General features: G+C 43.6%; 1 protein-coding gene across 4 annotated transcripts in view; it reads left to right on the top strand.

The window, feature by feature from the left end:
• The window catches only part of DAAM1 (dishevelled associated activator of morphogenesis 1), a 165,487-nt gene that overhangs the window by 127,555 nt on the left and 17,733 nt on the right, over positions 1 to 20,199 (top strand). For 3 of the 4 annotated variants that reach the window (XM_045014066.1, XM_045014067.1, XM_045014069.1), the window contains 4 exons: positions 3,400 to 3,429; positions 5,285 to 5,388; positions 16,574 to 16,658; positions 19,454 to 19,560. In XM_045014066.1, the coding sequence (XP_044870001.1) occupies positions 3,400 to 3,429; positions 5,285 to 5,388; positions 16,574 to 16,658; positions 19,454 to 19,560 (326 nt within the window). The remainder of the gene's footprint in view (positions 1 to 3,399; positions 3,430 to 5,284; positions 5,389 to 16,573; positions 16,659 to 19,453; positions 19,561 to 20,199) is intronic. The other variant, XM_045014068.1, reaches the window with a different exon arrangement.

Raw genomic sequence — 20,199 nt, forward strand, 5'->3', positions numbered from 1 at the left:
TCTCTGCCTGAGTAGATGGGTACTGGTGAGCGTTGAAATGTGTGTAGTTCTAGCTGGAATCAAAAGGCGCTTTAAGAGAGTGAGAGAGAGAGGGGGTCAGGAATTCATCAAAGCCAAACTTTAGGTGAATTGAGGAATTTGTCACCGTAAAGCAGAAGGCTGGGGAGGGGCTGGCAAAAGACATTTAAATAAGCAGCAGTGGTGGGAGGTCAGGAGAGCAGAAAGGAGTGGTCCTTTCCTGAAGAGTGTATATCTGTAGCCTGTGACTCTCAGAAGTTCCTGGGTGTATAAATGATCACCCATGACCTAGCATAGTGCATCCTTTGCATATTTCAATTAAATTGTGTTCTCAACTCTGTGTGTGTGTGTGTGTGTGTGTGTGTGTACACCCCTGCACGCAGAACAATGTTGAGAACACTGAATATATATGTATTCATCTTAAAATATTTCAAAATACTCAGCAATATTTAGAGGGATTCTATCAAGACTTTAAGAACACAAATCCCTGTTACTGGTAACACACCATTGACTAATACAGGGAAAGAGTTATTTAACATCAATATTGCTTTTTTGCCATTAGTAGAGCATTTCAGCTGCTTCTGGCACATCACTCTGCTTGGACAGTGGAACCTACATGGATCAGCAGAACTTTCTGGTCTGCATCCACAGGGCTCTTACATCGGAGTCTCTGATCTCTCAAAGGAATGTTATGAAATTGGAGGGGACAAATTTCAAGCCCCATCTCTGACTATATTTCCGTCCTAGATGTGTCATCCCCAAGTGAAGGCAGTTCAGTCATCCCGCCCTGTAAGTGGCACTGTCGTGCCGATAGGAAAGAGCAGTTTGTGTACTTGGACTCCACTCTAGCAAAGCACTTCAGCATGTGCTTAACTGTAAGCATGTGAGGAGTCTCAATGAAGTTAATGAGACAGAGCTTTTTGGTGGGTTGGCCCAAGCCTGTGGAATGAATTCTTCCAGGAACTAAGGACCATCACAAACCTCCCCGCCAAGTGCAAGGTGCATTTCTTTGAGCTTGCTTTCTCTAACATTGACGTATAGAAACGTGGGCATGTGATAACTCCAAAACCAAGATACTCTGCTGCACGGAGAGGATGAGAGAACAAACACGTGACAGAAGTTTAGCCACATTGCTTAGTGGTCTGCTAGAAGGCGCTCAGGAGCTGTTGAAGGGCATAGATTCCCCCTACACCTGCCTGACCACCCTCCTCCCCTCTGACACCCACCCCCACGCCCATCAGGTTACAACGCCACCCACTTAAATTTGGTCTACTCACCCCTAAGTCATGATGGAGGAGTGGCCGGGGCCACATTTGAGCGTGTGGTGCTGTGGCCTGGCCAAACAATGGTCAGGTCCTGTCCTGATCCCTGTCCTGTACCCTCCCCCCGTCCCCCCATACACACACACCGCCCACAGCCTATGGTTACTACCATGATGAGAATGATATAAGAACCTAGATAGGGCAGGATAGAGCAGCTCCTTCAGTGCTTTTTTGGGCTGGAAGTTGAGCCCTGAAGCTAGGAAATAGTTCCTCTTTAATAAAGCAAAGTGGAGAAAAGGATCCCCTCCTCAGGGTACCAATGTAAGAAGGCGGGACCCATGCAAAAACTTTAAGATTAGAATTAAGGATTCGTGGGCACCGATTAGTTCCCCGCCCCCCAACAAAGCTGAAAGCAAGGTTCAAGGTGCTACTTTTGCTTCTGCTGTTCAAATACTACAAAAATGTGAAATCTGCAAAAAGGGGGCTACTACCCAGGGAATGAAGAATCTGGAAACTAAGGCCCTGTCCCTAGTGGGAGCAGAAACATGCTTAGCTCCAGCGGTGTTTCAGGGTGGAGTTAGAGCATCGTAGCCCTGCTCCAGCTAGTGACAACTCTAGGTCCTTGGCACCTCTTCATTGTGAAGCTTAGTGTATTGCTGTTTGTGACAGCGAACTCTGGCACAGCAGCTGAGCAGGCAGTGACAGTGGAGTTCAGGGCAGTGTTTTGCTGATCTGCCTCTGTATTTTGGCTAGGGTGTCTTTCCCCCTGTTGGATTAAATTTATTTCAAAACTCTAGGAAGATTTTCAGAATTCATTTTGAATCTTTATTGAAGCTAAAATCAACACTGTGGAAAGAAAAGGCTAAAACTCAGATTCATTACTAGGTGTTAGTTTAATCAATGCCCAAAACTTCTGGAGTAATTTATATAACCACTTCCCCGTTCTCCCCTCCTCTCCCCACCGCCCCATTCATGAGCTAACAAACTGATTGGCAGCTCGCCAGCCAGCAAGGACCTACAGAAAAAAGGCTTCCTTTAACATTGCTGTTGTGATGGAAATCTGTTTAGGGATTAATAATAACTTAAAACAGCCATCCAGACTATCAGTTGCTCTCTAGCGTAACGGCCAGGAAGGAAACATGATTGTGTAGCAACTTGATTTGGAGTAAATCTAACACTGAGATATCTCAAGTCATTTTGATTCAAAAAGGTGTATTTCTGCACCTTTGAACATTGCTCCAGATTGCACATCTGTATGATGGGGGTCTTTAGAGCTATCCAAACAGAGTGACCCCGGCATACAAATAGGGAAAATCCATGTTGGTGGTTTCATGATAAAAGTCCAGCTGCACAGATTTGCAGCCTGGTGGAATGTGGTTGATGCTATATGGGGCATGCCCAAGCCCACCAGATATCTGGGGAACTGCACAATGGCAAGGTTTAGTCTGGGTATGGGGAGAGTATTTCTCTAGGCCTAGCAAGGTTGCCTAGCTCCCACATAGCTTTTCCCCTGTAAGACAGTTCCTGAGCAAACACATTGCCATGGCAAATGGTAAAGTTTTACCATTTCAAAATTTGCTCCGGAAGGAGCATCTCATTTTCGTTTCAAAGCCCTGTTTTTTCCTGGCAGATGTGTTGACATTTCACTCCTTGAAATTCCCACAAACTCATCAAAATAGCAATTTTCTCCCCAGTGTTTGCTTAACGAGCACTGGTGCTGTTGTACAGCTCTTTTTGATTCTTGCATGAAGGGAACTCAGAATTTCAGAAAGTTTGGAGGGATTCTCTGCCTTCCATGTGTTGCTTTAATACCCTGTTTTAGTGTGTCGTTGCATGGTTCATTGATGAAACAAGTAGATACCAATGCTTCCCCTGCCTGTCACTGATTTGCGTGCTTTTCCCATTCGGTGGCCTTTCACTTATATTCTTTTACTGCTCAGTGCATTTTCATTTGCATTATCCATTGTCAGAATTCGTATGCCCCAGGTGCTTCTCTTGCAGTAGATACCTCTGTATTATATGTTCTTCCTGACTATGCTTTGACTCTTTTTTCTTTTGCTGTGACCACTGAATTGCACATGTTTTTACTGCCTTTTCCGTGCTTCTGCTATGGCTGTAGGACTTCTTTGTGAACAATAACTCCAAACAGGTAAGTGAGCTTCTGCTGAAATCTTATGTTTTTATTAACGTGATGATTTTGCTAATGTTTAGCTGGATCATTAACACAGGTTTAGCACCCTTATCTCGAAGCAGAATAGTGCTATAGGCAGTACTACTGGATATTATATTTGGATAATTGTAAAAGATTAATATTTTAATTAGAATTTTTTTAAAAAGCCACATAGCATAACCTGAGGAAGTAGAGCGATAATGTAAAATTTAAAAATGGGTCTTAGGGGGCTTAGTTTATCCTAAAGGCCATTGACTTTTAATGAGAGTTGGACTCCTAAGTGCTTACAATTCTTTTGAAAATGGGACTGAAGTTTCCAAGTCACTAAGATGCTTTTGAAAATTTGTTTTATTCCTAGGGATAAGATATTTCAAAAGCACTCCACGTTGGCCCATTGAAGTTCCTGGGAGCTGAGTCGGGCCAACACTGAGTACTTTTGAAAATCTCATTCCTAGATGGTAAAAAGATACTTAGTTATTTTGGACTGCAAATGTCTTGCATAACAGAAATTCATGTCTGTGCTCACTTTAAACCTTGGAAGTATGAAGTGGATTGATGTCCAAGCTAAATGGTTATGCATTTTGATACACATCTGCTAGCATTAGCACCTTCCTTCCCAATGTTCTGTTCCTTGGGGAATCAATGGAATAGGCAGGTATTCACCTATTAACATTAATCAAGATTATTGCAACAGTGTAAATAAAATCAGAGGAAACGTGACCACTTGTGTAGTTCAGTAATATTCATTACGTTTGTTACTATGTATTTTATACCACTGATAGAATCAGCAATGTAGAAGGGCCCTCAAGAGGTCTAGTCCATACCACCCTGCGCTGATGCAGGACCAAGTAAACGTAGACCATCCCTGACAGGTGTTTGTTTAACCTGTTCTTAAAAACCTTTAATGGCAGGGATTCCACAAGCTCCTTTGGTAACCTGTTCCAGTACTTAATTATCCTTGTTGTTAGAAAGTTATGTTAGATATTAGGAAAAATCTCCCTTGTTGCAAATTAAGCTGCTTACCCTTTGTCCCACCTTCAGTGGACATAGAGAAAAATTGATCACCATCCTCTTTATAAGAGCCCTTAATATATTTGAAGACTGTTCTCAGATCCCTCCTCAGTCATCTTTTCTCCAGACTACCCATGCCCAGATATTTTAACCTTTCCTCATAGGCCAGGTTTACTAAATCTCATACCATTTTTGTTCTGCTGCATGTGTAACTGCAATTTTGTACATTGTAAATCATTTGAGGAAGATTGTCAAACCACTCAAGGGATTTAGCAACACAAGTCCTGTTGACTCCTGTTCTTGAATCCTGTATATGTTTTTGGAAACCTTCCCCATAAAGGGTAATAAATGCTGCAGGTTGTGTTCATTAGCCTGTTAGGTTTTATTGTTTAACCTTGTATCGAGTATTACTGGGTGAGTGGATGCCACAGGTGTTTAGAGTGGCAGAAGAAGAACTAACATGATCTTGAGCCTGTGTGACAGTCCATAACACAGCATTTCAAGTGAAGATCTAATGAAGTATCTCAAATACATATGCTAGGAAAGGCTTGATTTATTTATTCATTAGTGTTTGTGAGTTTGTGGATTCTCAAACTTTCCGGTGTGAAAACATATTTACATTTCTACCTAGTGGCTTTCAAAGCACGCTCTGGTTTATAAAACGGCTTCTTGTATTTCAGTTACAGGCTACAGGTTTTAGTGCTAAGCCTTTGTGACATTCATGATTAATGGCGACCTGTTATATACAATACTGGTGTGTGCTGAGGGTTCCAAATGTCGATGTGCTGTGTTTCTTCATACTTTCTCATCATGCTTTTTGTAGAAAGAAGATGCCATCGATGACACACTGAGTTCCAGACATAAAGTCAAGGAGCTTTCGGTAATAGACGGCCGGAGAGCTCAGAACTGCAATATTCTTCTCTCCAGGTATTGTTAATGTCTTTTCCCTTTAAGGAAACTGGTTATTGGGTGCTATTTGTGTCCTGTGAGAGGACCTAGAGACTTTTTTTCTAACTGTGTCATTCTAAGTTCTGATACTTGTGAACTGTAAAGAATAATGTGCCCTGACCTGGAGATCATACTGTAGTTCTCTCTCGAGGGATTCTAATACAGAAATGCTGGGAATTAAACCAGAGGAGTTTCACTGACACCTGAACCCAGATATGGAATTACATCTTCCATTTATGTATAGTTTTGCAGAGGCAAATGCATTTAATAGGATACACGAGAATGCCCGATGTCAGTGCGGGAATGCTACAAGAACCATTGTTTCTGTTCAGAAAGGTTTAATTTGTATATCCTTTTTATACCCTATATTTTCTTTACTTTTTTGGTGATACTTAAGAAGGACTCTGCTAAAATCAGAAAAGGAAATAGATTCTAAATGCTCAGTTAGGCAGAACACCCATGGGTAACTGGCCTCTGAGAGGCGGTCATTATTATATTTAGGCTTCTGGATGGTGAGGAGTGCTGTTTGGAAAGGGATGTCAAATACTAGTAATGAGAGTTCAGTGCACGACTTTAGATTTTTTGGAATGTGAATGATTTTCAGATTCAAGCTATCCTACTAGGATTAGGAGACAACAAGGGAAGGTTTGGTAAGAGATACTAAGGAATAGAGAGAGAATTATAGGGTTATGGGTAATAAACCCCACTGCATTCCCAAAGAGATTTACATTCATCAAGACTATAATTCATTTGAAGCGGTTCAGAGCTACAAGCAAAACCCCTCTGACTTTGCCCTGGATGTGATGTCATTGGACTCCCTGGATGAAATTAGTTTCACAGTCTGGAAAGGGTTACATTGTTACTTAATTACTATGAGTCATTTAATCTAGTCTTTAAAACTAAATTCTGCTTACATGCTAAAAGGAGCATTTTAGCAAAGTACATGGATTAGACTAAATTTATGTGAAAATACGAGCCAGTCTAGTTTGGCGTGCAAATGTGAATGATTAAATAAATGATAAATACTCTAACAAAAAGAAAACCACCTCTCCTGTTCCATTTAGAAAATGTCTCCTTCAGTACATGAAAATGTTGAAATGACGTATAAGCTAAGAATCACTTTAAAAGTACCATGTGGAATTTGGGTAGGTCCATTTTTTCGACTTCTCAGTGCTTAAATTCCATGTTTCATAGAAATGTAGGGCTGGAAGTGACCTTGACAGATCATCAACTTCAGTCCCCTGTGCTGAAGCAGGGCCATCCCTGACAGGTGTTTGTCCAACCTGTTCCTAAAATCTCCAGTGATGGGGTTTCCACAACCCCTTGGTAGTGTGTTCCAGTACTTAACTACCCTTATAATTAGGAAGCTTTTCCTAATGTCTAACCTAAATCTCCCTTGCCACAGATTAAGCCCATTACTACTTGTCCTTTTTTTTTAGCAGACATGAAGAACGGTTACTCACAGTCCTTAAATCTGAAGTGTGTTATCAGGTTCCTCCCTCAATCAGCTTTTCTTAAAACTAAACACGGCCAAATTTTTAACCTTTAAACATCTGGTTTTCTAAACATTTTATCATTTTTGTTGCTTTCCTCTGGCTCTCTCCAATTTATCGTAAAGGGAGGTGCCCAGAATGGCCACAGGACTCCATGTGTGGCCTCACCAGTGCTGAGTGGGATAATTACCTCCTGTGTCTGTCTTCACTCCTGTTACTGCACCTCAGAATATGAGCTTTTTTCACAGCTGCATCACATTGTTGACTCTTATTCAATTTGTGATCCACTATAAACCCCGGATCCTTTTCAGCTGTACTACTACTTAGCCAGCTAATCCGCATTTTGTAGTTGTGCATTTGATTTTTCCTTCCAAAGTAAACTATTGTGCCTTTGTCTTTATTGAATTTTATCTTGTTTATTTCAGACCAATTCTCTGATTTGTCACCATTGTTTTAAATTCTAATCCTGTCCTCCAAAGTGCTTGCAACCCCTCCTGTCATGGCCTATGGATCTCAAATGGAGGCCTAAGGTTCATGGGAGCAGTCGTGCTCCAACCCTCCACCTGGCAGCCTGCTGGCAATAACTTGTCTGAGACCTATGAAAGCCAGCCCCGATGTGAGGTTCTGCCCTGAGGTCCTATTGGCAAAGACCCAGAGCAGCTGATTGTTCCAGTATCTTTCCAAGTATCAAAGTTAGACTGACTGGTCTATAATTCTCCGAGTTCTCCTTTTTAAAGATAGGGACTGTGTTTGCCTTTTATCAGTCCTCTGCGATCTCACCCGTCCCCAATGGCTTCTAGAAGATAATTACTGACAGTTCCAAGATTGCATCTGCTAGTTCCTCACGTACCTTAGGATGAATGTCATCAGGCCCTGCCAGCTTGAATACATCTAACTTTATCTACGTATTCTTTAACCTGTTCTTCCCTATAGTGGCCTGAGTTCTTTCCCCCTTACTGTTAATATTAATTGTGTTGAGTATCTGGTCACCATTAACCTTTTCAGTGAAGACTGAAGCAAAATAGGCATTAAACACCTCAGCCTTCTTGATGTCATCAGTTACTAGCAATCCTCCCCCGCTAAGCAAAGGACCTACATTTTCCTGTCTTTCTCTTGCTCATAATGTATTTAAAGCACTCTCTGGCCACATTCCTAGCAAGTCAAGACCCAGGGCCTCGGCGGAAGCGTCCAGAATCAGAATGCCTGACGTGCAGGCAGAGGGAGCGCTAGCAGTGGAGTTGATGTGCCATTTTCCTCCCATTGTGGGATCTTCCTTGTATAATATCTGCAAGTTAAGGAGAAGAAAACACCCAACCCCAATCTCTCAGCTTTCCTTTGCTGGTGAGCCCCACTGGCTAGCTGCTTTAGTCTCCCAGCCTCCTTCATCTCACCAGCCCCATGTCTATAGGTAAGAGTAAATAAAAATAATGCTTCAGAAAAAGGGAGGCTTATTTTCCTTTTAAAATTATGCAATACCTCTTTAAAAATATACCTCTTCTTTAAAAAAAAAAAAAAAAAAAAAAAAAAAAAGAGTGGTTAATTTTCCCTGGCGTGCACTTCTTCCGTGTATCCTAGATGTTTCCCTTTGTCCTGGAGACAGTTAATTCTCAGTACAGCAAGCTGTATGTAAATCTTTGCATTTTAAATGTCTTTTTTTCCCCCATGGCTATTTGCTGCCTCATCTCCAAAGATTTGCTTAAAAAAAGGAGGACGCAGGAAAGAAATGTTAACTCAGAATAAGCTCGAAAAGGGGTGGGAGAATTATAGAATAAAAAGTCTCCTCATTGAGGAAATTTCCCTAAACAGGGCACTTGAAAGGAAAATAAGTTAACGTTTAGAAAGTTGGGTGCATCACTCCCTGAGAAGTTAAGTTGATTGTGTTCACATTCTGAGCTGGCTTTGGCCCCAGTTTAATTAAGCACTTAAGCATGTGCTTATTTTTAAGCACATGAAGGGTCCTTTTGTCTTTGGTTGGGGCTACTCACGTATTTAATTTTAAAGCGTATTTTTAAGGGCCTTGCTCAGTCAGGACCTCAGTTTGTTTTTCTAACAAGTCTTCCCCCCTCCATTATGGAGCTGGTGAGGACCAGTAGCCAACCCTCTCATTAGACTGGTAATGAGGGCAGTGCAGCAAGCTAGCTGAGTCCCCTCTTCATGGGAAGTGACCTGAGCCTGACTGCGGACTATGGTGTCTCTTCATGCCTCTGACACTGGCTTCCTCTGTGGCCTTGGACAGTCGCATAACTTGCCTGCCTCAGTTTCCCCTTCTGTAAGATTGGCTTAAATATTCTCATCTCCCTAACAGGATGTATTGAATACTAGTTAATATTGTAAGTTGGTTCGACTGTGGAAAACACCAAATAGTCTTACTAACAGGGGAATGCTGTGGTCTTTTGTGGGAATTTTTAAACTACACTATATTATTTTTTATATTCTCCTTAATGTAAGAAGCAAAATAAGCCAAAAATAGACACTTGGCAGATCCAAAAGGGACCGAATTTGCTAAAATTGTTTGATATTTCCTTAACCTTCAGCCTGCAGTTAAGTACAGCCTGGACTCTGTGTGCTGGACAATAGTAGTTCTGTAGCGGAGAGGTAATTTGACCTGGTGTGAGCTTTTACTGAGCTTGAAGGACAGGCCTGTCTTTGACTGACTGCGTGAGTTTGGTGCCTGTTTTCAATTTAATGACACGGGAGGACAAGCCCCTCTATCATGCCGACATTTTACTTCACAGCATGTTTGGAGAGGTTTGTGGGGTTTATGCAACGGTAACTTTCAGAGCTTCGGTAGCAGCCCTAGGGTTGCTCCTGCAAACCTTTGCTGCTGTAAGTAGTGAAGCCAGTAGAATTACAGTAGCAAGCGTTATGCTCAGCAGTAAGGCCCAGATCCTCAAAGATATTTAGGTGCCTAATTCCTGTTGAAATCAGTGTGAGTTAGGCGCCTCGGTACCTTTTGAGGATCTGGGCCCAAGTGTTTGCCGCATCAAGGCCCATGTTAAGTTATTTGTTCGGCACCATAAGGCTACATGACTCTTTACAAGCAGGGGAGAAATCAGGTCCCTGCCCCTTAAAGCTTTCAGACTGCTTACTCTTAACACAAAATGGATGAGAGGAAGGAGGGCCTTGCAAAGAGGGATAGCCTTGCGGTGAAGGCACTGCTCAGGATGTCCCAGTGTTTAGTGCACTATCCTGAGACTTTGAAGCTCTAGCGTCAACTCCCTGCTCTGCCACAGATTTCTTGGGTGATCTTGGGCAAGTCACTTAGCCTCTGTGTGCCCCGGTTCCCTATCTGTAAAATGGGGATAATATTCTTGCCCTGCCTCCTAGGTATTTTGAGGACAAATTCATGCACTTTGTTCTACGGTGTATTGTGTGAACCTAGAGAGAGTTACTGAGTTGTCCCTCAGTGAATGCTGTCCTGTTTCTGTATCTGTGGAACACCAGCAGAAGTTTTTTATTGGAATTTTGCATGTGAAAAGACTGCACGGCCAGCTCTTCATTTAGCCTAGACGTTTGTAAGCTACACAGCCATTGTCTGGTTTGCAGCATGGAAAGATTACGGCTGGCTAGATACTTTATCTCTTTTTCTCGATGTTTGCTTGCTTTTCTTGTTTTGGGAGAAATTACTGCTTAGTGAGATCACTGGATTTTCCTCAAACTTGTAATGTAACATGGAAATATTTTTGACATTGCTTTTTTTAGTATAGCTCAAAGCATGCTGATGTCAATGCATTTTGGGCCTCTTTCAACAAACCACCACATCACAGCTTCTGCTCTGGTCAGGTTTTTCTAGTGCAGGAGGCATGTAGTGTGTTTTGTAAGATGCAAATGAATACTTTAGTGTTTCTGTTTCTAAGTCTTGTGTAGGTGAATGGCTGGTTTTGTTTCTCTCATCTGCGAGCCCATGTCAAGCATGTTTCTTAATTGAACGGGGCTTTTCAAGAGGGCGCGCCTCTTTCAATGTGGAATTTGTTTTTTCCTTTCACACTTATTAGGTTCTCCATTCGCCTCTGCAAAGCCGTCTCAAATACCCTGCATTGGTCAAGCTTGTGGGCTGTCACTCTGCATCTCTCAGTTGTGGGGTTTAAATCCCCGTGACAGCAAATACTGTGACCCAGTTCCTCTCAGACGGTTTGCGTTCGACAGCTGCTGCCAGCAGTGATCATTATTGTGGCTATAGATAAGCTTATAGCTTTCACTGGCCTCTTTCCCATCAAATTGTCTGAGAAGTTGTTTAATTCCAGCACTGGGTGATTTCTCTCTCAAGATATTAAGAAACACTCTAGTTTTAAGAAGCGTTGCAATTCTTGGCATTCATTGTGGGTCACTTCTGGGAAAAGTTTTTAAACTTGACATATAACGAACAGGCTTTATGGAAAGTCCATAGAAGAACTCCGGTTCAGATAGGGCCCAGGATGGTTGTGATGAAAATGTAATTATTGACTATTGGCTGAACAGTGACCTGCATGGCATCAGTGAGTGGTCTCTGCCCAGGCTCCCATGCATGGGTGTAAAACTAGCTCTATCTAGGTCACCTAGAAAATGCACTGTTACACCTGGCACTAATCATGATCCTTGTGGGTAGTCTGCACAGGAAAACCAGGGGCTCGTTGGGTAAGGAGACTGAGCGGTGTGCTTCTCCCTAGAGGTGGTACCTCACAGATCCAGAATAGGGATCCCTGGTGGCAGGGTGAGGGAAGCTGGCATTGCCACGTTCCAGGCCACGCTTTTAGTTTAAATTCAGTCTTCGATGATCTTGGTACAGGCCAGACTGACCCAGTAACTGGCCAAGTCAGAGGGCTTGGATGTGTTAGAACATGAAACCACCCAGAAGACCACTGCAGTTCCCTGCCTTCTGGTTCCGTCATCTGGTAGACTGTGGCCGTTCAGTGGAGCTAGTGCGTTTGTTTTTGGGAGCCGGTGCAAAGCTTTTTGATGTGACACCAGTCTGCCTGGGGGCCACTTAACCATCTACAAAGCCAGAGAGACGGGGCTGCTCCCTGGCAGGAGTGAAGCTAACGTAGTGGCCCTCAAGTTAAGCTTCAGGAGAGGAGAAGATCAACAACCCCATTGGGATTGATCAAAGTAAGGGAGTGGTTGCATTTCTGTGTCCTCCAGAGAAAACCATTCTATAGTTTTGTCATATGAAACCAATGATTTCATGCCTGTTTCAGCCTTTGAATTGCTTGCAGACCACAAGCAGCATAAGCCTTGTGCAACTGTTTGAGGCGATGCAGTGAGATTTCATTGGCGCAGCAAGCTATGCAAGTGTGACTGAAGTGTGTAATCCTAAATAAACAAACCCACTGGACCCTGCAGGTCTGATTATCTCAGTCTCGGGGCCATAGCATCCTGCAGGCGTGCGTGTGTCTGTCCTCACTGCAGCCCTGGGATGACAGGGAAGTGCTATCCCCATTTGACAGGTGGGGAACTGAGGCCCAGGTGACTTGCCCAAGGTCACACAGGAAATCTGTGTTTGAAATGGGAATTGGAGCCAATTCTCCTCAGTCCCAGCCAGGTCTGCTAGGCCATCCTTCCTCCCCTGCTAGATGTCTGTCCGAGACAGGGAGGATACGCACAGGATAAGGCTGCATGTTACTGCAGCTGTGACCCCCTGTGTCCATTTAACAGCAGTACCCGTGCCTTCTGTGGTGGCAGGTTTCGATGTGGGCACCGCACAGTGCCATCACTGCTCTCTTTCCCCCTTTTCTCCCCAGGTCAGGCACCATTTTTCCTCCTCGTTTTTGGATGAGCTCTCTTATGATGCCCTTGTATTGTGGGCATTGGTGTCAAAAGTAGAGGAGAACTGAATAGTATAGAATAAAACTGAGCTTAAAATGAACTTTGAGCAAAGAGTTTCAGGACTTTTTTTTTTTTCCTGACTCCTCTTATGGTTACAACAAGAAAAAATATCTTGTGGAATCCCATCAAACTGTTAGTCCTGTTCCATTGAGATAATATTATAAATGGCTATTCTCCGTGCAGTAGATTCTAATGGTTAGTACTACTCTTGAGCCTGTAATATTAAGCAGTCATAGATTTTTAAGGTTGGAAGGGACTGTTGTGATCATCTTGTCTCTCCATCTGCATAACACAGGCCATAGGCTAGAGGAATTATTTGAAAAGAACATCAGGGTGAAAATCTGGCTCCATTGAAGTCAATGGCAAAACTTCCTTGGCTTCAGCGGGAGTAGGATTTCACCCCCAATCTTGAAATCTTAAAGATTCAAAGTAATGGAGAATCCTTCACATCCTGTGATAAATTATTCCAATGGGCCATTGCCCTTACTGTTTAAATCAAAATGTGCCTTCCTATTTGAATGTTTGTAGCTTCAACTTCCAGTGATCAGATTTTGTTATGTCGTTGTTTGCTAACGTAGAGGACTCTCTACTATCAGAAATCTTCTCCCAGTGTGGGTACTTATAAACCACTATCAAGTCACCTCTTGATCTTTTTTGATAAGCTAAATAGACTGAACTTAAGTCTCTTTAAAGTAGTGATATTCAGACCTCAGTGGTTTTTTTACCCATGAAAGCATATGCCCGAATAAATCTGTTTGTCTTTAAGGTGCCACTGGACTCCTTGTTGTTTATATAGGCCTTGAATCATTCTTTTCTGAAATCTGTCCAATATTGCAACATCCTTTTTGAAGCATGAACCCCAGTTTCCGGTAATGGTCTCAAGAATGCTTTATACAATCGCAACAAATAATAGTTCACATTAATAGATCCGGTTAATTAAGCACAATTGGCTGTTTTCAAATGTTAACTCGGTTGTTTGTTTGTCTGTGTATATAGAAGTAGTTCTCTGCTTTTAACAATGTTTGTTGAATCCTAAGAATTCAGACAATTTTCCCCCAAATGAGCAAATTCTATTTCTGAAAATGCATTGTAGTTATTTTTGCACAGGAATACCAAAATGATTGTTTGCTAAATTAGTTCCTGTAACCGTTGTGCGGCTAAACCACTGCCATGCTTTGGTTAGGAGCTGATTTCATGTGCAGCTGAATGTGGTATTTATTCACTCAGGGTGTAATTCGCTCTGTGCACAGGGGACTAGCCTGATGCCCGTGTGCCATTCAAATCCTGGCTAAGCCCATAGGGATGATGGTTAGAATAATTTTACAATTGGAAAAGTGTGTTTGGTCAGTCTCGCGTAACTTGTAAATAAACAGCTGAATGGATTGTGTTCAAACTTTACCAAGGGCAGGGGTGGGAAATGGCTTTCAGGCAGAGAGAATGCATAGACAATAAGTGCAAGAAAGTGAATTTTTTCAGTAGATTGGCGTGTGTGAAATCCGGGGAATTACAGTGCTGACTTTAACCATCACTACCAGCTCCTGATACTGTAACATGTGCAAGTTCTGTTGTTTTTTTCCTTGTGCGAGTTCACCCTATAACGCTGTCTCTTGTAGGCATACATCTAAAGAGAAACAGAGGCTGTGCTCTTCAAACCCAGGCTAAATGAGGTGGAATCCAGACAAAGCCTCGGAGGGTGCTAAGAGCACGCAAATAGACACAGTGTCGAAAATAAAACAGCCCTGGCGTTCCAATAATATGCAAATGCCATACTCACTCCCTGGAATGAACACCCTTTCATTAACTCTGCGGGGGGGGGGTTTCCATTCGCATCTAAATTATTCCATCCAGCATAATGCAAAATAGGAAGAGAAGCAAGCAAAGCCCTCCCGGCGAGCTGGGTGGGGAAGTCTGCAGAGGCATTTAGCCCTAATCAGTGGCTGGTGGAACCAAGAAGGAGGAGCTGAATGTGGTGTAGGTTTTGTTGTTTGTTTTTGTTCCCCTTCCCTCCCACCAAACCTTTGACTGAAGGGGGCCAGAATTTCATCCAAAGTGCCTAGATTCTGGGGTGTTTGGTGCTAAATCAATACCTGGCGTAGGGAGTACAGCAAATGATTTTTTTACTTGTTGTTCTGCATTTGCCTACGTTTTCAGAAGGGATGAATGGCTTGTCTATGTGGAGAGTTAGGCTGTGACTCGACGGCGCACTTGCCTGCTGTGCGCTAACTGGCCATGTGGACCCCATGCGGCTGTGCACTAAACGGTCCATAGTGACCTCTGGCGTGCAGCTGGTTGGAAACAGGAGTGCTGTAGCAGGGTCCATGTGGAGGCTTAATGTGCAGTAAACTAGTACGGTAGAGTCCCACCCTGATTTGCCGCACGTGAACTCTCCGTGTAGACAAGCCCTAGTAACTTTGGGTGCCTCCATTTTTTGGTTTCCCGCCTGAGACGCAGCGAAAGGAGTTGACTTTCAGAACGCGCCGAGCCCCTCTTCTCTGGAAATCAAGCAGTTGGGTGTCTCAAGCTGGACCCCCAAAATGACTAGTTACGGCTGAAAATTTCAGCTCTTGTTTTTTAGGTGGTTTCATTTTTAATAGACTCCAACCTGAGGTTGTCCGGTGTCAGCGGAAGTGGAAAAAGTAAATTGAACCTCAAAAAGGTGTTAAGGGGCAGCAAAAGTTTGCTAATTTACACACACCATTTGTCCAATTATCATGTGAAAATAATAATAATGAGCCAAATCTGGAGGTCCTGACTTAGTCAAATGCCCATTAAAGTCGATAGGGAAATTGCCTGAGTCAGTGTAACCACCTGGTGAGTTGCAGGTCCCTGTCGGTACCCGATCCACAGAGGATATGAGTCTATTACAGCCCCATCTGGGAAGCACTGACTCTTTAGCTCAAACTGTAGCAGCTCATGCTGTTGGCTCTGGAAGTCCATCCCCAGTGTGTCAGCCAAGATGGCGGCTGTCACATCAGGACCTTAACATTTGGCTCCGTAAAAAAGAGACGAATTACCGTGCTACGGATATAACAGACTGTGTAGTGTGGTTTTTAAAAACGGTAGCTGACAAAACCACACAATTTCAGAGAACATTCCCAGGCCACTTTGCAGCAGGAGGAAGGGTAAATATCACCAGATCTCCTCTTGGGCTGTGAAGATCGATCTTCTACAGCTTTACGTGGGCTTGCAAACTGTCTGGTCTTGTAACCGAATGAGCCCTTGACTGAGCTGCATCATTGCCTCCACGGAGTGCAAGGTGGAGTACGTACAATGGAGTGATTGACCCAGGCCAGGGGTGTGGAATGGACTGAAAGGGAGGATTTTAACTAGAAACACTTTCCTTAGCAATCTTACTCCTATCAAATTGCCGATTTTTAACATGGTAACTGGCCAAATAAGAAGTGTCTGCTGAAAAACAACCAGGTCATAATAAGCCAAAGGGAGGAAGGTATTATTCACCTCCACTCTCCTTTTGTGTCACTCATGGCATGGAATAGAAGAGCAGTCTTGTTATTCAGGTGTTACATTATATAATGGGATGAAACTAACCTTTCTTTCCAGCTTGCATTGCCCTCCCCTTGACCTTGTAATACGAGGAATTCGACAGCAGTGAGTAGAACAGAAGAGGGTCCTGCTTGGATCCCTTGAACTGATCTCTGACTCCTGCATAAAGCCCTGAGGGAAGTTCAGATCTGCAGAAAGGATCTGCCGTATTGTCGAGGAGTGCGCTTGGGTTACTGGGATGAGTCTTGCCTAAATTATCCAGGCAAAACAACATCATGAAGAACCAGTGTTGATAACACAACAACTAGGCTGCATTTTATCTGTGAATAACACTCTTCTGAACATCCATTTATTTCATTTCCCAGGCTGAAATTATCAAATGATGAAATCAAACGTGCAATTTTAACAATGGATGAACACGAGGACCTGCCGAAAGACATGTTAGAGCAGGTGGGTGACGGACGCTTACTGTCATGCATATTGTTGCGCCCGGTTGTTAGTATTGGATGCCTTTTCAAAATAAGGCGAAGACTTGTGACAGATTCATGAACGGTAGCTTTAAAATAACTCCGAATGAGTAGCTGGGGTTTGCGACACAGAGATGAGCTTGTCCACGCAGCCTTTACAACACCTTTGCTCTCCAAAGCAGAGGATGTGCCACTCGGCAAACATGCAAAACGTGACCTAAACAGTATTTACTGATCGTGTTTTCACAACCACAAACCCTTGTGCTCAGATCCTAGCAATGCATTGACATCATAGGGGACGGCTCAGTCCAATCAACGGTTTGCTGTTGCTAGACAAAATCCCAGTTTCTTGGACATACAGCAGATGAGGGGTCTCCTCCACCAGCGCTATTCCGGTTTTAGGCTTCTATCACTCCTTTTAAAACCAATGGAGTTACGCTGGTGCATAGCTGGAGCAGTGAGTCTGGCCCCAGAGCCTTTCCTCGCAGTGCTGTTTTGCAGGTTCCCGGAGCCAGGGCTCACGTTGGTATGCAGAGCATGAAGATGACATTCTGTTAAAGCTAGAACTGGCAAGTGTAGATTCATTGTGACATCTGTGCACATCGTGTTACTTCCATAGGAATCTGATTAGTCACCTGGACTCCCAGCCCATGAATGCTGTCAGGCAATGTTGCCGTGATCCTGATTTCTTTATTGATTGAACTCTTACAGGGCGCTTGGAGCCTTTGCAAACAAACCAGACACAAGGCTCCAGCTCCTTGGAGTAAGCGCTTTCATTCAGATCAGTGACACACGGTACATGGGGTGCGGTGGAGGTAGGAATTAGAAGTGAATCAAAGGAAAGGCTTGTTATTTCCTAATGGAGGCGGGGCAGATGCCCCTCCTTGGTGTGATTTTATTTAAAGAGACATTTTATAAAAGCAGCAGGCACCAGAGTGCGGTGATGCTGCCTGACTAACATCACCCCACCTAGGGCCAAGCTGTCCGTGTGGGAGGGCAGATCCGCACCCCAGAGTGCCTCATTGCTTGAGCAATGTTGTCTCCAGGGGACTCTAGCTCTGCCGGATCGATTCACTCCGGGCAGAAATGTGAAATTATGGGTTTATTTATCCATTTAAAAAGTAAGGGCCATTGGTTTAGCCAAACATGCAGAATTCAAATGGCGAATCAAGAGTCTTGGTCTTGCTGTGAACCCTTTTGCACAGCAGCATTGGGGACCTGCCTGCTCTGGAGATATCCCCAGCTGACAGCTCCCTGCCTTCCCAGGCAAAAGGGGGCACAGCTTTAACACTCCTGTCCAGTCCCTAGGGGCTGCAGGCAGCTGGGTGTAATTGAGAGCGGCTCTGTGTTGGTTTATTCTCGTTGGAATTTCCTGAGGGCTGAAGGTTTCGTGCCCAGGTGGCTGCACTGCTGGTGTTCATTTGGGAAGGCATATCATCTGCCAGCCTGGCACAGGGTCTCCTAGCCAGCCAGAGATGGTAGTGAGTCACTTGAGGATGCTGGAATAGGAGAGCTCAACATCAGTGAGGGGTTCAGGGCTGCCATAAGCTGGAGGCTGCTTTGACCAGTTGTGGGTGTGTAACTTTAACCGGAGAAGACGACACCAGGGCTGCAAGCTCCCCCGCGTGTTTTCCTCTGCCCACCAGCATCGCCTCCCTCTCACTCCAGTTCAGCTTCAATCAGCTGTTCCTTATCCAGGAGCTGATTTCAGCCAAGCACTAGTGAGGGTGGTGATGCATTGGCTGCCTTCCTGGCAGTACCGAAGAGGCACTGATCTACATTCTAGGCAACTCAACATCTGAGCGAAAATACCTGAATTCTAATCCCAGCTCTGACATTACATTGCTGAGACACCTTGGGCATCTCAGGGAAATAAACAAAGAGCTCTCCACTGTCTGTAAAACAGAGATAATACTTCTGCCTCCAGAGCAGAGTTGGGAGGATTAATTAGCTGGAATATAATTTGCAAGTAAAAACACCTTGATGGCAACCAGGGCTGGGTAGAAAAAAAAATTCAATTTTCTGAAAAGTTTTGAGATTTGTTATCATGGAGCTAAGACCTTTCAAAACTTTTCATGGAAAAAGCACACAAGAGAGAGAGAGATAGAGACCCCTGAATAGCTTGGTGGTGATGACACTCCCCTGGAAAGTGGGAGACCCAGAAATCCCTGCTCTGGATCAGGCAGAATCAAGACAATAACTTGAGTCCTCTACATCCTATTGTGGGCTCTTGAATAGTTTGGGGTGGTTCTCATGCCCTGTTGCATTCTGGACCTGAGAAACTTTCCCAGTGAAATGTACATTGACACCACTATGTTTCCGTGAAACATTTTGGATTCAACACAACTGCATTTTGGGGTGGAGGGGCGGGGGAATGGCTTGTCTAAATTTTTTCAACCATTTTTAGTTCGTTCTTTTGATCTGACCACTAGGCAATTTAAGAACCACTGTGCTACCATCTAAAATAATTGTATTATAACAGACTGGGTGAAGATTCAGCTTAGCCCGTGTAAAATCAAACCATATGTCCAGGGCATGGTGGAAAGTATTGAACAGTAATGTGTGTGTGTGGGAAATGGCAGACATTCAGTATTTCCTAGGCAATCTGTAATAGCTCCATATCACACCCTCTGTACGTGGGGGAGGTTTTGGGGTGAAAGTAGACACAGCAGTGTTTCATTTTCTGTTCATTTGTTAATGACGCCAAAGCCCCGTTATAAGAAAGGGACTGCATAAAAACAAGTGTAGGTCTCGTGTCTAAATTGTGTTTCCTTTTAGCTCCTGAAATTTGTTCCTGAGAAAGCCGATATTGACCTTCTGGAGGAGCACAAACATGAATTAGATCGCATGGCCAAGGCTGACAGGTTCCTCTTTGAAATGAGCAGGTATGCTTGAATCTACCAGCTGCACAATGTCAGCAGTTACGCACTAGACCTGTTGGAATGGCAGCTGAGCAGATTAGTCACAGGGCTTCTATAAAATATTTAGATAAATGAGCTAGATAATCTTGTGTAATGCAGCTGGGGAGTCTAATGAGGCCTGGCTTGAAAATCCACTTGGATATTTTTATTTATTTTGCAGCTCACATATACATGTGTGAGCCTGTTGCCTTGCTGCCCTGGGGATAAATTAGGAACTTCCATGTGCAACCTTCATCTCCCGGTGCTGAATGTTTAAAGCTAGAACTCTCTGTAGAGAGTGTGGTTAAGAGTAGAGAGTACTGTCCAAATTATGCAAGACAGGAGCAATTTTCCTTTTTCTGTACTGTGGGCCAGATTCTCAGCTGATATAAAACAGTACAACTCTCACGGATTTAAACCAGCTGAAGATCTGGCCCTCTGTCTAGAAATTTTTACCATTAACTGTAGAGTTTGCATTACCCAGAGGGGGGGGAAAAAACTAGGAAACGTTGCTGCATTTTCAGGACCTATGAACATCAGCTTTGCCATGCTGGCAAAGATCTTCAAGCCAACATATCCCAATGACTTGCCTCCAGCGGTGACGTACCTTTAATGCTTCAGAGG

Source organism: Mauremys mutica, chromosome 4 (genome assembly GCF_020497125.1).
Source record: "Mauremys mutica isolate MM-2020 ecotype Southern chromosome 4, ASM2049712v1, whole genome shotgun sequence".
NCBI classification, from domain to species: Eukaryota; Metazoa; Chordata; order Testudines; family Geoemydidae; genus Mauremys; species Mauremys mutica.